The 13409-nt window shown below is 53.5% G+C and overlaps 2 protein-coding genes across 2 annotated transcripts; both read right to left on the bottom strand.

Moving 5' to 3' along the window:
* Positions 1-427: 427 nt before the first annotated feature.
* On the bottom strand, positions 428-5283 carry CSUI_004338 (centrosomal protein; the record flags this gene model as incomplete). Its single annotated transcript, XM_068064531.1, has 5 exons — positions 4191-5283; positions 3036-3354; positions 2220-2346; positions 1281-1826; positions 428-867 (listed from the first exon to the last, which is right to left on the bottom strand). Exons 3-5 carry the CDS (start codon positions 2317-2319, stop codon positions 428-430), a joined length of 1086 nt encoding a protein of 361 aa, XP_067923494.1. The 5' UTR covers positions 2320-2346; positions 3036-3354; positions 4191-5283.
* A 1333-nt stretch (positions 5284-6616) lies between these two features.
* Positions 6617-13194, bottom strand: CSUI_004337 (c2 domain protein). Its single transcript, XM_068064530.1, has 7 exons — positions 12479-13194; positions 11553-11668; positions 10791-10880; positions 10104-10208; positions 8617-9379; positions 7795-7936; positions 6617-7071 (listed from the first exon to the last, which is right to left on the bottom strand). The coding sequence occupies exons 2-7, from the start codon at positions 11640-11642 to the stop codon at positions 6999-7001; spliced, it is 1263 nt and encodes a 420-aa protein (XP_067923493.1). The 5' UTR covers positions 11643-11668; positions 12479-13194; the 3' UTR covers positions 6617-6998.
* Positions 13195-13409: the final 215 nt, after the last annotated feature.

Genomic DNA, 13409 nt, shown 5'->3' with positions numbered 1-13409 from the left:
CACATGCAGTCTTCGCTGTTCTTTAGTTGCCTTCTTGTGTTCCGCTGCTCCGTTATGGACTGACCCCCGAGTAGATAACCGCCTCCGATTTCGTAGAAAAGTAGACGTGGAAGAATAGCAGCAATGAAATGCCAACGACGCCTCGACAGAGACAAGCCACGAGGACGCTTCAGAGGCATGCAACGAAATTGGGTGAACAAGGAGACACGCCGCGACGGTAAAAACTGCAGAGAAGAGTAAGTAGGAGTGAGCTCGCGCCCGCTGCAGAAAGTTGCACTATATTGCAGTTTGATGTCTTCTAGAAATCGAGTTTTTATAGAGGGAGACCAGTCTTACTGCGCCACATGGCGGCCTCGCCTCCCCCAGTCTGTCAGACTCCGCTGCAGTAACAGTGCGCGGGACTGGCATATGCGCAGGCTGCTGATTTTTAGAAGGACTGTATGCACCTGTAGTTAAGATGTGCGTTTTCCTGAGTCGCCCCCTTGAGCTCCTCACTTTGCTGACCTTGGGGACAGAGAGAAGCGTCGTCTCCTCCGTTGACCGGTGCGGAGTCGTCGCGAACAGAACTCTGTCTCGAAACTCCTCCGCCGCTTCGCTTACGGTTGATATCCCTTGACACTGTGGCTGTAGGAGTACCTACGCAGGCCGTATCTAAAGCGGTTGCTGTATCACTTGAGGCGTCTGCGGACAGGGAGTTAAGACATTCCATCAACTGTGCAGAAACTGCAAGCCACTCAAGAAGTGGAGAGGAGGCTCCAGCAGTATGTACGTCTTGATTGTCCACCTCGGTAGAAAGCCATGCAACTTGGTTGGGCGGAAGCCGTGGACCAAGACGAGAAATGAGAACTTCTCGAAACGTTGGAGACGCTGCAGCAAAATAGCACACGCTCAAAGAGAAGCAACAGGTCGAGATAACACTCCCACGTGTAAAAGGCGGCCGAGGCAGCTTTCCACAGGCACGAAAGGGATGCCTCACGTACACAGGAAAAAACGCGAATCCCCGGGTGAAAGAGGCATGACAACGGCCCGGCAAAAATGATGAGCTACACGGTCAGCATGAAAACGTATCAGTACCACACCTCACCTGCACGGATTGCCGCTCAAGAGCAGCTCTGTTTGGGTGTTTTGTCTGTCACAGGTGGCGGGCGACTCACTGACGTCTCAGAAGAAATATGCTCGAAGGCAAAACTAGCAACCCCCAGGCGCCTTGGGATGCAGCGCTTACAAAAACCAAGGGGCCCAGTAAGCTAACAAGAAAGTCACTTTCTAAGCGAACTAACCCTTCAGATCTCGCCACTCCTTCAAAAGCCACTCTGCTCTTCCACTGATATACTCAAGGAAGCAGCATAACCCATCGAGCTGAGCCAGAACGCCTTGAGCCTCGGCCGAGACTTCCTTCGGCTTGGACGCCTCGTCATCCGACTGTTCTTTGACTGGTGATTCCTCGCGGTCAAGCGCAGCAAAAATGTCGAGATCCTGATTCGCCTGCTTTTCCCAAGTAGGACCCACAGAGGGTGTTCTCCCTGCACAGTACGCCCCTGAAAAGCCAAAGTGGCCATTGTGCCAGAAAGGATGGTTTACCCCTTCCGGTATGCTCAACGCTGCGAGTACACGGTTGAGCGTTCCGCGCAGTTCTCCCGGAGAAAGGACATCGGACCTCGGGGCGGACGTAGAAGGTATAGATAACTCAGAAAAAGGATCTGCATCCGCCTGGGCATCGGAGGCCGCAGAGGATCCAGTACTCACGCCACGAGCTGAAGCGCGAAGAAGGCGGCACTCGCTTCGGAGGTTTATGACCTCTTGTGCGTGCTTTGCCGCAACGCTTTCTAGAAACAGGGAAAAACAGCACATTCTTAGAAGGGCCGTGATGGGCCCGGGCAGGTAGGGAACCGTCGTCACAAGACACAACCCTCCTGAGCGCTGGACGTTGCGTAGCAGCCGCATGGCAGAGAAGACCGGATCGTACAGAAGCCGGGAACAATGGCTCGCTGAAGTTTTCCGTGACGGTGCTGAGGCCTCGAGTGCTGCTCTGCTTCTTTCTCAACAACAGGCGGCAACATGCATCGGCAGGCGGGAGATCTGTGCACCAGATCACACGGCAGCGTCTTCGCTAATCCTCTTGACAGAAGATCACACGTAGTCTAATAGAGATAACTGGAGCGCCAACTATGCGCCAGTTCGATTGGAAATGGGTGCATACACACGCTCAGAGACCTCACCCACTTGCTGCAGACGCCGCTCTGCGAAGAGCCGCTGCTGCTCCTGTTGTTGAAGCCGCAGCCCAAGCTCTCTTACAGTTGCACGGTTAGAGGAGACCATCCCATCACTTGGGCTTCTCTCTGCCTCCTGCACGACAAGAGGAAACCAGCAGATACAGGCGAAAAATTCTGACGTGACTCCTGGTTTGAGTGGCAGCTTGGTCCCATACCACTCGTTCCAAGTTAACAGTCCATCCTCCTTCCACACCTCTGGTTTGCAGTTCTGACAGCGTACACCGGTGGCTCCCAAAAAGATACCTGTCTCACTTGCAAAACCCGCATGTGCCTCGTGTGTTTACTCCACATATGACCTCCACGGTGTCAGAGTTCTAGTGATGAACGAGCAGCTACGCCCATTTCACAGTTGATACCGAAATTACCTACACTCCCTTTGGGTGATATTTGCTTACGTAGAACGCGAAGATTTGCGTTTCTCAGGCGGCTGTCCTTGTATTCAGTTGAAGCTGTCACCGTTGCTGCGGGCGCTCGAGTGCCGGTGAAACTGTGCAGTTTCGGGTGTTTAGTTTTGCGTTTTAAACGCCCAAAGCGGCGCACCCCGGTCCACCGTATTTTTCGGGGAGCCGGTGCAACCCTAGTAGCTCCGTGGTTGCACAATGCTCCCTCGCGACCCCGCCGTGCACGCAAGTGCAGGAGGTGGCTAGAAATTTTGTGCGGCTACAGCCTAGCAGTGCCACTTAGGGTAGTGTTTCTGTCACCTGCACACCGCACTGTAAAAGGCTTTCCCGAAAATAGGGCACGCTCCGCACCGTGAGGGAGACCTCGGTTTTGTAACAAAGCGCAGCTGATGCATATCAATTGAGTTCCTCCAGGCTGAGGAAGGAGGTCTTACTATGATCGCCCCTAGCTTCTGTCCTACTGAAAGAGACGGCTAGACTGTGTGGAAACTGCGTTCACAACCGCAGAGCGCAGAATACTCTCAGGTGATTCTACAGTTCGGACTGCAGACGTCTCGAGGGCAGTTTAGGAGCGTCCGTGAGAGGAGCCTATCTGTCCGCACCTTTCCCGGCGTCTCCTCGTCTCCCAGCAGCTGCTCGTCCTCCTCTTCCTCCTCTTCTTCATCTTCCGAGAGAAGGACCTAAGAATATAATCAGCCAAATGCAGAGTACCAACTGCCGACTGCCTGATACCGTAGTGCGTTGCTTGCTTCCGTCTTTGGCGTCAGAACGCGAGGGAACCCGGAAAGTGGCGGGAGAGGTGCAGCACAGGCTAACAGGCCACTACCGGAGAACCCGACATAAGTACTGACGTGCTCAGATCCACAAGTGCGGAGGCACGCCTTTTCAGCGCATGAAGCAGGACCGGAAGAAGACGGCCGGCAGTGATACCAAGAAGTAGCGCAGATGAGCTCAAGTCGCCAAACTGCAGAAAGCGTCTTTCACGTGTTCCTAGATTGTAAACCCCCTTTCACTGTCGTAGCCGTCCCCGGGGAGCCCAAAGAGCACAGAAACTTCAGTGGAAGTGTCATGCAGAAAGGCCCCCTGGTTCTGATTTTACTGAACACCCTTCAACCGTCACTCTATGAAGCCGGGGTGAAGCGAGAAAGAAAACGAGAAGGCAACACGTAGACACGCAAGGTCCACTGCGATGGAACGTCCTTCATTTCGAATGGTCGTCGTAACAGACGCACCGCTAGTGACAGCTGAGGACTAAAAGCAGGGTGTGAGTTCTTTATACACAGGGTGTCGCGTCGAGTGCGCTCTCAAAACTATCCTCTCGATCAGGCTTCCCCCAGGGATTGCCAGACCACTAGTCATCTCCTGTCATCAAAGATGCGAAAGAAAGAGGTATAGATAAAGGCGAACGCGCATCCGCGCTCAGACAAGATAGTGTGTGTTGGAGCGTGGCACAACGAGAATGCGCGAGAGAAGACCACTTTCGAGCGCAATCTCGTTAGAAAGCCGGCATTCTTACCGCATTGAACTCCTGCACAGCCCCTCGAAGGGCCGACCAGGCATTCTGCATCTTCTTCTACAGGTTCTAGAGTATCCTGAGTCTACCAGTTCCCCATTACACTCAGCAGCGTTATTCCTTCCAACTGTGAGGTTGCCTGTCGATTGATGTCGTACCATGGATCCCTTTCCCCTCTACGTCGCCGGGTGGACCATGTACACTTGCAGCCGTGACCTAGTCTGTCACGCTACTGCTACACTAGACCCGTAAACTGATAGCTCTCATAAGCTCTGCCAATCCGACAGGGGGTCGTTTCCGAATCTGCAGCACTCAGAAAACCATCCCGCAGTACGCTGCGTCTCCTCCGCGAACCCTACTGAGAAACAACGTCAGTTATTCCGAGTGACCCCAACGAGAGACGATTCCCAGGAGGAGCAATGAGCTTCCTGCCGAAGTACTCTATAACGGTAGAGTGACCCACAATACGAGAAGGCTGGTTTGGTCCGGGAAAAGGGGTCTGTCGCGGAAACAGGGAAAAACCATGAGACTGTCCTTGTCTCAGCAGGAGCGCGGCTGACGGGATGACACCTCGACGCTCACGTCAGCTTCTTCACTCCGGGAGGCAGCCCCGTGTGTAGCTAGAATGAGAAGCTCTATTTGCCCAACCTCGACCTGGCTAAAGAATGCCCGGGCATGATCCTGTCTTCGGATGTGGTTTCAGAATCAGATGGTGCGGAGGGGAATACACTTGCAGTACAAAAAAAGTGTTCTGCCGGACGAGCATGTACCGCGACAAAGGGATGACGCGAGGAAAAACTACGGCAGCTTTCTAGTCGGCCGCAGCAGCACGAGCAGTCGAAGAAAGATTGGCAATACGAAGAAGTGGCAGTTACCACCAGCTCTTGTATCTCCAGAGAGGACGGTTGCCCCCAAGAGAAAGACACCTCAGGTGAGTCTTCTCGTCAAAACCTAGACGCAGGAAAAAACTTCAGAGAAGCAGGCATGTTCCAGGACACAAAGTAGCCGGCCAGCCAGCTAGGAGGCCACGTTCCTCTCAAACATTGCAGAGAAACGGAAGAAATTTAGGCGAGGCTTGATACAAAGAAAGGTAGGGCTGTAGCTTGGATAAGAATAGACCGTGCATGCAAGACGTCGATACTCAACATTGTACTTCGACGTGACTGGTGCATGCGGGTATGTCTGTCCTTGTAAGCGGGAGGTGTGGCTGCCAGGTATAGATGCCTCTGAACCCGACTTGAGTGAGTAGTTGCTCTGTTTGCATGCACCGCGTGTCCCGAAAGCCCTGATTGGGGCGGTGAAGACAGTACAGGTGACTAGGAGGCAAATCGTGTGAGATAGGATCCGAACCGTATTCCTTATGGACAGTACCACCCCTACAAACCCGTGTGCTGGTTATCTTTCGACTACAGCGGACGACGCCACGATACTTTCAGTGAGGCTAGGGTTGCCGAACTGAACGCTCCTTCCGGAATATGAAGGTCGCCTCGTGCACGGCTCACCGCACCCCCCGGAAGTAGACAACAGCACGGTATGAAGCACAGTTAGCCCGAGCTGATGCTTGTCCTCTTATCTTTTCTAAGGTAAAACCCTACCGCCGAGCTTCTGTCCGGAGTGCCACGGTGCCTTTTTCGTAAGGCTCGAGCACGTCAAACCGAAGAGACGGTGCTTCGCTTGTCTCTGTCGGAGTAACGACGAGAGTGTTGCCAGGTCTGGCACCAAGTTGCTTCTGCAAAAACAGGCCCCCTTGTAGACTGAAAGCAGAGGCCAGCAGCTCGATCTCTGGTGGCGGCAAACCGGCGTCGTGGCGGAAACTGTAGCGCTTCGTTGGCCACCTTCACATGCCAGAATTCAAGCTTGTGCAGACTAGAGATGCTCTGATCTCCAGCACGGCCTCGCCGTATATGACTATCTTGGATAGTGCGATGCTGGTCTCAATATCTCAGAACACCGTACGCCTTCTGCTGCGCTTATACTGTCACACACAGCCATCTAGCCTCCGGCGTCCTCCTGTTCAAGCACCTGGTAGATAAGTACTTCGCTGGACTGCATGTGGATTACCGCGCCTGTCAGTAATTCGTAGCTCAAAGCTCCGTAGTGCCTCTACATGTGCGCATCTAACTCGAGACGCGGCAGTTGGCCACAAACCATTTAGGTATGGAGTCAGCCAGGTAGACGTGCTCCGGCAGCTCAACTTTTGCCGGCACGCAGTAGCCAACACTCTTATTTCTACAGAGACAAGAAACATTCCCTTCTCTCCAACTGGAAGATCCGTCTGCGAACCCGGACTCGTCTTTGTCCCCGTCGTTAACCAGAAGAACCACACACTCCCCGTATTGGTGTCCACACTTGTTCTTCAGCCAGGACTCCGAGACTGGCCGAATCTTTAGGGTCTTCTAGTCGCCTGGGTAAGTACTAGCCCATTTTAACTGAATCCGTCTTTCAAGGAAAAAAAAAGAAACTGAGAGCATCCTTGTATACGGATTCACCGGTTACTGCTTTCAACAGCGCCCTTGTTCGTGGCACGAAGACCTTAACAAGCCGGAGGCCCGAGAACCCCCCCTCCTCTGAGCGTGAATATGATACGTCTTATGAGCACCCTCGAATCACCGGGCTTCGGTCAAAATGAACAACAAAGACAAACACGAGACGCCGGGTCCATGAATATCTTTCTTGAACGCAGGAAAAGGAGCAGGACTGGCGTTGTGCCCGTGACTACAGACGCTTATCTGAAAACCGACACACAGTTACGGGACTGCATACCGTGGAACAAACATCGTACCCGGAGACACTCGCCACTCTCCGGAGAGGCTAGCTCGACTTCAAGTTTTGTACAAGCTGCTTGAGTGCCAAGTCTTTGTCGTTGTTGTTTGCAACCAGCGCCCTGTAAACCGCCAAGAAGCAGAAAGCCAACTCTTTTCTCTTCACTCACATCCAGACACGAGAAGATAGACTGGGCCTCAACGGACCGCCGTACAGACACCTCAAACACGGGAAACACACGACAGCGAAACAATGAGCACCAGCAGTCTGACAGCAGTCCGACGCGAGTCGCAAGCACTGCAAGTAAACAAGTCCACAGCAAGGGACGCTGGTGGGGTGCGCTTGTTGAAGCGCCTGGAGTGTAGAGATCTTCGCTTGCGGAGTCCAAAATCTCCTTGAAGCAGAAGCTCCGAAATATGCCCTTGGCGGTGCGCACGAGCGGGCGCGTCGCTTGTCAGGCTTTGCCTGCCGTTGGCTTTTGATTAGGAGAGCGTGCAGCGCCGGCAACACAAACGGACTGTGGCTGTCGGTATTCAGTCAAAACACACCCCTTCAACTCAGCGTACCTCCCTTTCTCCGAAGGCACGTCGGCTTGTCATGTGTAACTCGGGCGGGGGCACTCACCGTTATGGAAATGCTGCAAGCTGTGAGCACTTTTGACCGGCCCTCCCTATGTGTCTAGGCATACACATATATACATACATATATTTATATATAAATGTATATACGTACGAGTCTGAATGTATGCACGAGTATGCACTGTAGTTTTGAACATTCAAAAAAACGCCACACGTTATCTCGCTGAAAACGCAGACTGTGAGCGGAAACGACTATCGAAGCTTACTTCGCGATCTCGCCGTACGTGGCCGAGGGAATTATGTTTTTGATTTCCACAAGGAGAACGGAGTCCGCAGCCTTCTCCTTTCTGCGCCGTGTTTTGTTCTCTTTTGATTTGCGTTCTTTTTTCTTCTTGTGCTTTTTCTCGTCTGAACGCGAAGGACACAACGGGACAGAGCAGGCACCATTCCACTGCCGGCCTTACGTTTGGCAAGAAGAGAAAGCAGATACAAGTGAGGGTCCCCCACATGTGGCAGGCCATTACCATGATTCAGTGTTCTGGGCAAACAGTAGTTTCCTGGCCTGTTGTGAGACCTGCCTGGCCTTTCTCAATCTCTTATGCAGCTACAACAACCAATTGCAACTCAGAGTCTGTCTCTGTGGCTTACCCAAGCGCTCCACAGAATGTCAGCTGGCACGTATGAGAAAAAGAGACTGGAGTCCCTCAGATAACTGGTTCAGCACTCACATAGCCAAAGAAGAATGTGGTTAACACGACCCCGACTGTCGTGGTCCCGTCCCGTCGTTACATCGGTCAGCATGAGGCCGGTGAAAGAGAAACACTTACCAACGCGCGCACCCCGATCGAGCTGGCACTAGTACGTTACTCGCACTTGTGCGCAATCGTCCTCGGACTGATTTGACGGACAGAATACATATGTTCATACAGATACACTACCTGCGCTGGCAGCGAATGGGCTGTACCTTACAGTCAGAGGTACGAGTGGTCATGGACCCAAAAAACCAGGTCGATACCACTAGTCGCAAGAACGAACTCTACATCAACTCCCTCCATCACGGCGATTTAGCGATTCGCTTCCTCTCGCACCTGAGTCGCTCTCGCTAGACGGATCGCTGCTCGAGCTACTCGAGCTACTGCTGGACGTCTGTTTCGCTTTCTTGCCAGGAGACTCCACAACAGCGGGTGATGAGGGGCTTTCGAGAGACGGCGGCACTGGCGGAGAATACGGCCCTGTTGATGCGCCTTGCCCACCGGGGACAAAACTACCGGGAGGGGACGGAGCACAAGGATATCCACATACTCCTTGTGGAGACATGGTAGTGCCCGGATTCAGACCTCCTCCGGCTGGATACAAGTACGGGGGCGGCACGACAGAATTTCCGGGCGACTGGGCTCCGTAAGAATAAGGCGGACCTGCTGTTTGTGGGGGGCCAGGGGGAGCATAGAAGGGTCCGACGCTTCCATGGGGTTGCAGGCCAGCTGGGTGTGATACCAGTGTGTTTTGGGGAGACGACGAAGAAACAGGATACACAGGAGAGTGCGGGGGAGACGGATACAGCCCCGGATTATATGGAGGGTACGCGTTCGCGTATCCAGAAACGGGCGCGGAACCTCCTGGATGATTCGGCTGGAGAAGAATACGACCCTGCGCAGCTGCCTTGGCTTGTTCAGGTGTCAGGATAATCACAGTCTGTCCACTCGATGGCTTTGGATTGTTGGCAGCTGTTGACGATGAAGCTGGGAAAGAACTGAGAGGCCGTAGGAGCTTCAGCTCTATCTCAACAGCCGCCCCAATCTTCGCTAGCGCAGCATCTTCAAGAGGGTATACCTTGCTTACCGCTGTGTCCATCTGTAGGCAAGACAACCCTGCGGAAACTCACCATGGCTTGTTTAATTGTGTCTCTCCGGAAGACCACTGCTTCCTTAGAGAAGAGGAGTGCTGGTACAAAGGGGCAAGTTTAACTCACAACGGCTCTCGCAAGGTGCCATATCGTTCCCCCGCTCCCCGGCCGCCGATTTGCTGAACGCCCTGCTGGCACATGGTTACACGTACACCATTCTGCCGAGTCTGCTGTGTCAGTTAGGTTCCCTGTTACCCGGCTCGGCGGATTGGGCTAGCTTATGCCGAGGAGTTAACAAGATGCCATTATCGATCGACGGCTGGCCGTCGATGGCTAATGGCACGGCTGGCCTCACCGTGCCTTAACCGGTCCATCTAGGATAGAGATACAACCCGTCCTGAGGACCATAACTTGACCACGGATTACCACTTGGGTCGCGTTGATACGATACACTATCACCTGACTACGCAGGGTCATATTTGAGATCTTCTCGCTATTTCCTAAGACCAGCAGAGCAAAGAAGGGTATTCTCGCATTGTATCGCTAAAGGTTACTCTAAGGCCCCGACCTCTCCCCTCGGTTTCTGCGTAACACAAGCGAGTCGAAACCCAAACAGCGTGACGCCGGCACTGCGGCCCACACCTGGACTCTCGATCACAGAACCGGCTTATAACCTTATACCGGTACAACCCTCTGGAACAACTCCGCTGCTGAGACAAATGCAGCACACACCTGCAGAGTGCGCAGATTCACGGTAACACTCCCCATCTTCTTGTCCTTCATAAGAACGTTCGCGTCCCACACCTCAAAGGTCAAGGTATGCGGCCCAAACTGCTGCTGCAACAGAGCAAGACTCCGCTCAGAAAACAACAGACGAACCAGGTGATATTTTCTTTTATGGTACCGAACCGGGCTCGAACGCAGCGCTTAGTTCCAACAGAGGCAGTTCTCTGCCGCCTGAAGAATCAATCCCACTGTAAGCTGTTGTGGCTACTGCAACCGCTGGGTTCGAGCGAGCTCTCATAAAGCAAACTCCTACAGAAAAACACGCCCACTGACTTTTTGATGGCCCTGGCTCCTTATAAATATTCCTGGCTCGTAGAAACTCGGACCCAATTCGTGGCACTGAAGGCTACTGCTCGTCATTCTGTTCGACGGACTAGTCCGCAGTGGGCAAGTCGATGCTTCCGACACCTCCAAGAGTATGTGGAGTAGAACTGTCTAGATGCAGACGGCCTCAACCTAAGACAGAAACAATCGCTTTATAGTGGAAGCCCTCTACAGAGGCTGAAGCGATATCCCGAAGTGCCATAGGGGAGCTAAGCGGACCTCTCAGACACGCGCTGACTACGCACGTCTCCGAGGAGTAAACGGTAGTACGCACAAGGAAGAACTGCGTATTAGAGAGGGCTGACGTACATCGTACGCGAAGACGAAGGTTTCATTCCACGCGGGATCCACGGTCTTCTTGATTGTCGTTGTTCGATAGGTCGTTCCGCGATACTCAAACTGAAGGACGGGGAAGGGAAGCAACAACGGAGGCACGACAACTCCTGCCCAGTGTCTTCGCAACTGCTAGTTTGCTCCGACGTTCTGTTATACTCCTGTGTTAGACTTTCGAGAAGTCCCGACCAAGGAAGTAAGCTGTTAGGTGACCGTCGCCTAGTACTCATGTGTGAACGCTACACACGGTGCCCAGGAGTCCCAGTTGTCTTTTCAGTCTGTGCAGATGTTTAACAGCGTGGCCGATAACTCAGTTTTCGAGTGTAGTTCCTTTCCCATGAAAGCGCAGCAGTACTCTTTCGGCCTATACTGATTCCAGGATGAAACGACGGAAATAAGTGGCCTGCACAGCAGCTAACTCACAGGTCCGCAAACATCCCGTCTCCGAAGTCACAAATTCGTGTTGCAGTCCTCGCTTCCTAACGTTCGTACTGTTAAATGCAATTACACGTTGTGTACCCCAAAAAGTCTCATTACGTTCTCGCTATACATGACGGGGTGTTAGTTGTCCGTCTTCTCTCAGAGGCTTACACCAACCCGGAAAGCTGCCCATATGCGACTAACCCTAAACCCGGTGCACACGGCTCTCGGATTACGCCTCTGGCCACTGAAGTAATGAAAGCGGCGATACTAAGCGCGCGCGCGTCTTTTTCGAGGGCAGAAACCCATGCAGCACACCTTGATGTACGGATCCGATGTCTTCCCGCTGTCCATAGCTGGGAGCTGCATCCCACGGCGTATGGTGACCTGCACCCGCGGCAGCGACATCCTGCTTATTGTCAGACTATATGGGCCTGAAGGGGAAGACACGGGGATGGACAATTGAACGGAGGAGGCCATGCTAATACCGGACAAGAAGATGAATTTTGCGGGGAGCTAAGTACGTGAAAGCAAGTGCGACGACACTAAGCCTGGCACCTCCACGTCGAACAGAGAGAAGAGTGATAGGCACGCAGAGTACCTGCCTAGTGAACCTTAAGATCAAAGCAGAAGGTTCGAAGCCGTCCGACTGCAGATCGTTTCCCTCCCCACGCGGACCACCTGGAGCGCGCACCCTCTGTGCTCTCTTCCCACGATTCCAGAGGATGACTACCCTGGCCATCCAAAAGAACTCCGCTGTCCCTCTGTAAAAAGCTTCACATAGATGCTACCCTTTTCTCAACAGCTTTTCCTTCCTCGGCGCTGCTTTTGCCCTGTTACCCTCCCTGAACTTCAACTTGATCGGTGTCGAACTGGTGAACGCGAGCCAAATGAAACACTCCAAGCAGACAAGTGCTTCTTGGCCATGCCATCTTCACCCACCCTTCACAACTCACAGACGTCTCACGTTCTAGCTACTGGCTTTCTGGAGCCGACCCGAAGAGAAGCGAAATGACGGAAATGCCACGGGAACTACTCAGGATGCTATAAAGGGAAAAATCATTGTTCTGAGAGTTAGGAAAGGCGAAACGACTATACTGACTGGGTATTGCCTGCGATGCCATGGTGTGCGCTCGCTCCTGCCACGGTCTCCGGTGGCACACGCATTGACCATTTTACTTGCCTTCTAAGGGCGTGTACTGCAAATCTGGACAGGCGCGCCAAGCTGTGCCAGCGAGACGTACTCCGGAGCGGACGAGCAAGGGAGCTACTCAGGCGAGCCTGGCCTTGCCATGGTTGTCAGGTGCGTGAGGGCGAGACACAGAGAATGACGAGTCTTCCGGTCACGCGGGCATCATGCCGGGAGCACCGCAAGGCCCTTTCACGCTCTTGAAGTTGAAGAAGAGACGGACTGACAGTGAACTGCAAGCTCGCAACGTTGCAACGCCCCGCGGAGTCCCTCCCTGCATCAGTGGCGCGCAGTCCGTGGAGGGGTGGACGGCCTCAGCACGCTGGATTCCTACAAGGGGGCAACGGGGAACGCCGGGAAATGATGATAATTCTGCGCTGGCACGCGACACGAAAAAAGGCAATTTGTACGGGGAGGAGCTCTCTCGGGTCGGGACTTGACGAAAGGGCACTTGCACCCGATGGGCACACTACAAGGAACAGGTTCTGCTAAGTCAATCGTCTCAAGCCGTGGGTTCGAGCCAGTGGCCTACAGTTGATCGAGACAATATGCTGACGCCTTGGCCACGCGGAGCTCGATAACAACAGCCCCGTGCAGATACTCCCGACGAAAGTTCCCAGCAGCGTCGAAGGGCTGGCTTGCCGACTAGCTAAATCCTACAGAGATGTTTGGTCGTGGTCTTTACGTCTTTCCACGCATCCATGTCAACGAAACCCGGTGTATGGGAGGGAGCAGGTCCAATTCGTAGTCAGACACTGCTTTTGCGCGACGTACTGGCCTCACTAGGCTACTCGTCAAGGCCGCCGAAGCGCAAGCATGCAAGTTGCAGACTCATAGGTGAGCGCGCGTGCCTGCCGCGTGTTGCCGCCCGCTAGCATACGTTCCATTCTTCTCCTCTCGACCACACCATTAAGGCACACTCGTCGGTTAGACGATAGTACTCCGGTGATTTGCTTTCTTACTGATACTACCTCCGGAGCCGTAAT

This window comes from Cystoisospora suis (assembly GCF_002600585.1).
Source record: "Cystoisospora suis strain Wien I chromosome Unknown contig_2013, whole genome shotgun sequence".
In the NCBI taxonomy this organism is placed as follows: domain Eukaryota; phylum Apicomplexa; class Conoidasida; order Eucoccidiorida; family Sarcocystidae; genus Cystoisospora; species Cystoisospora suis.
This window is presented reverse-complemented; position numbering and strand designations above follow the sequence as displayed.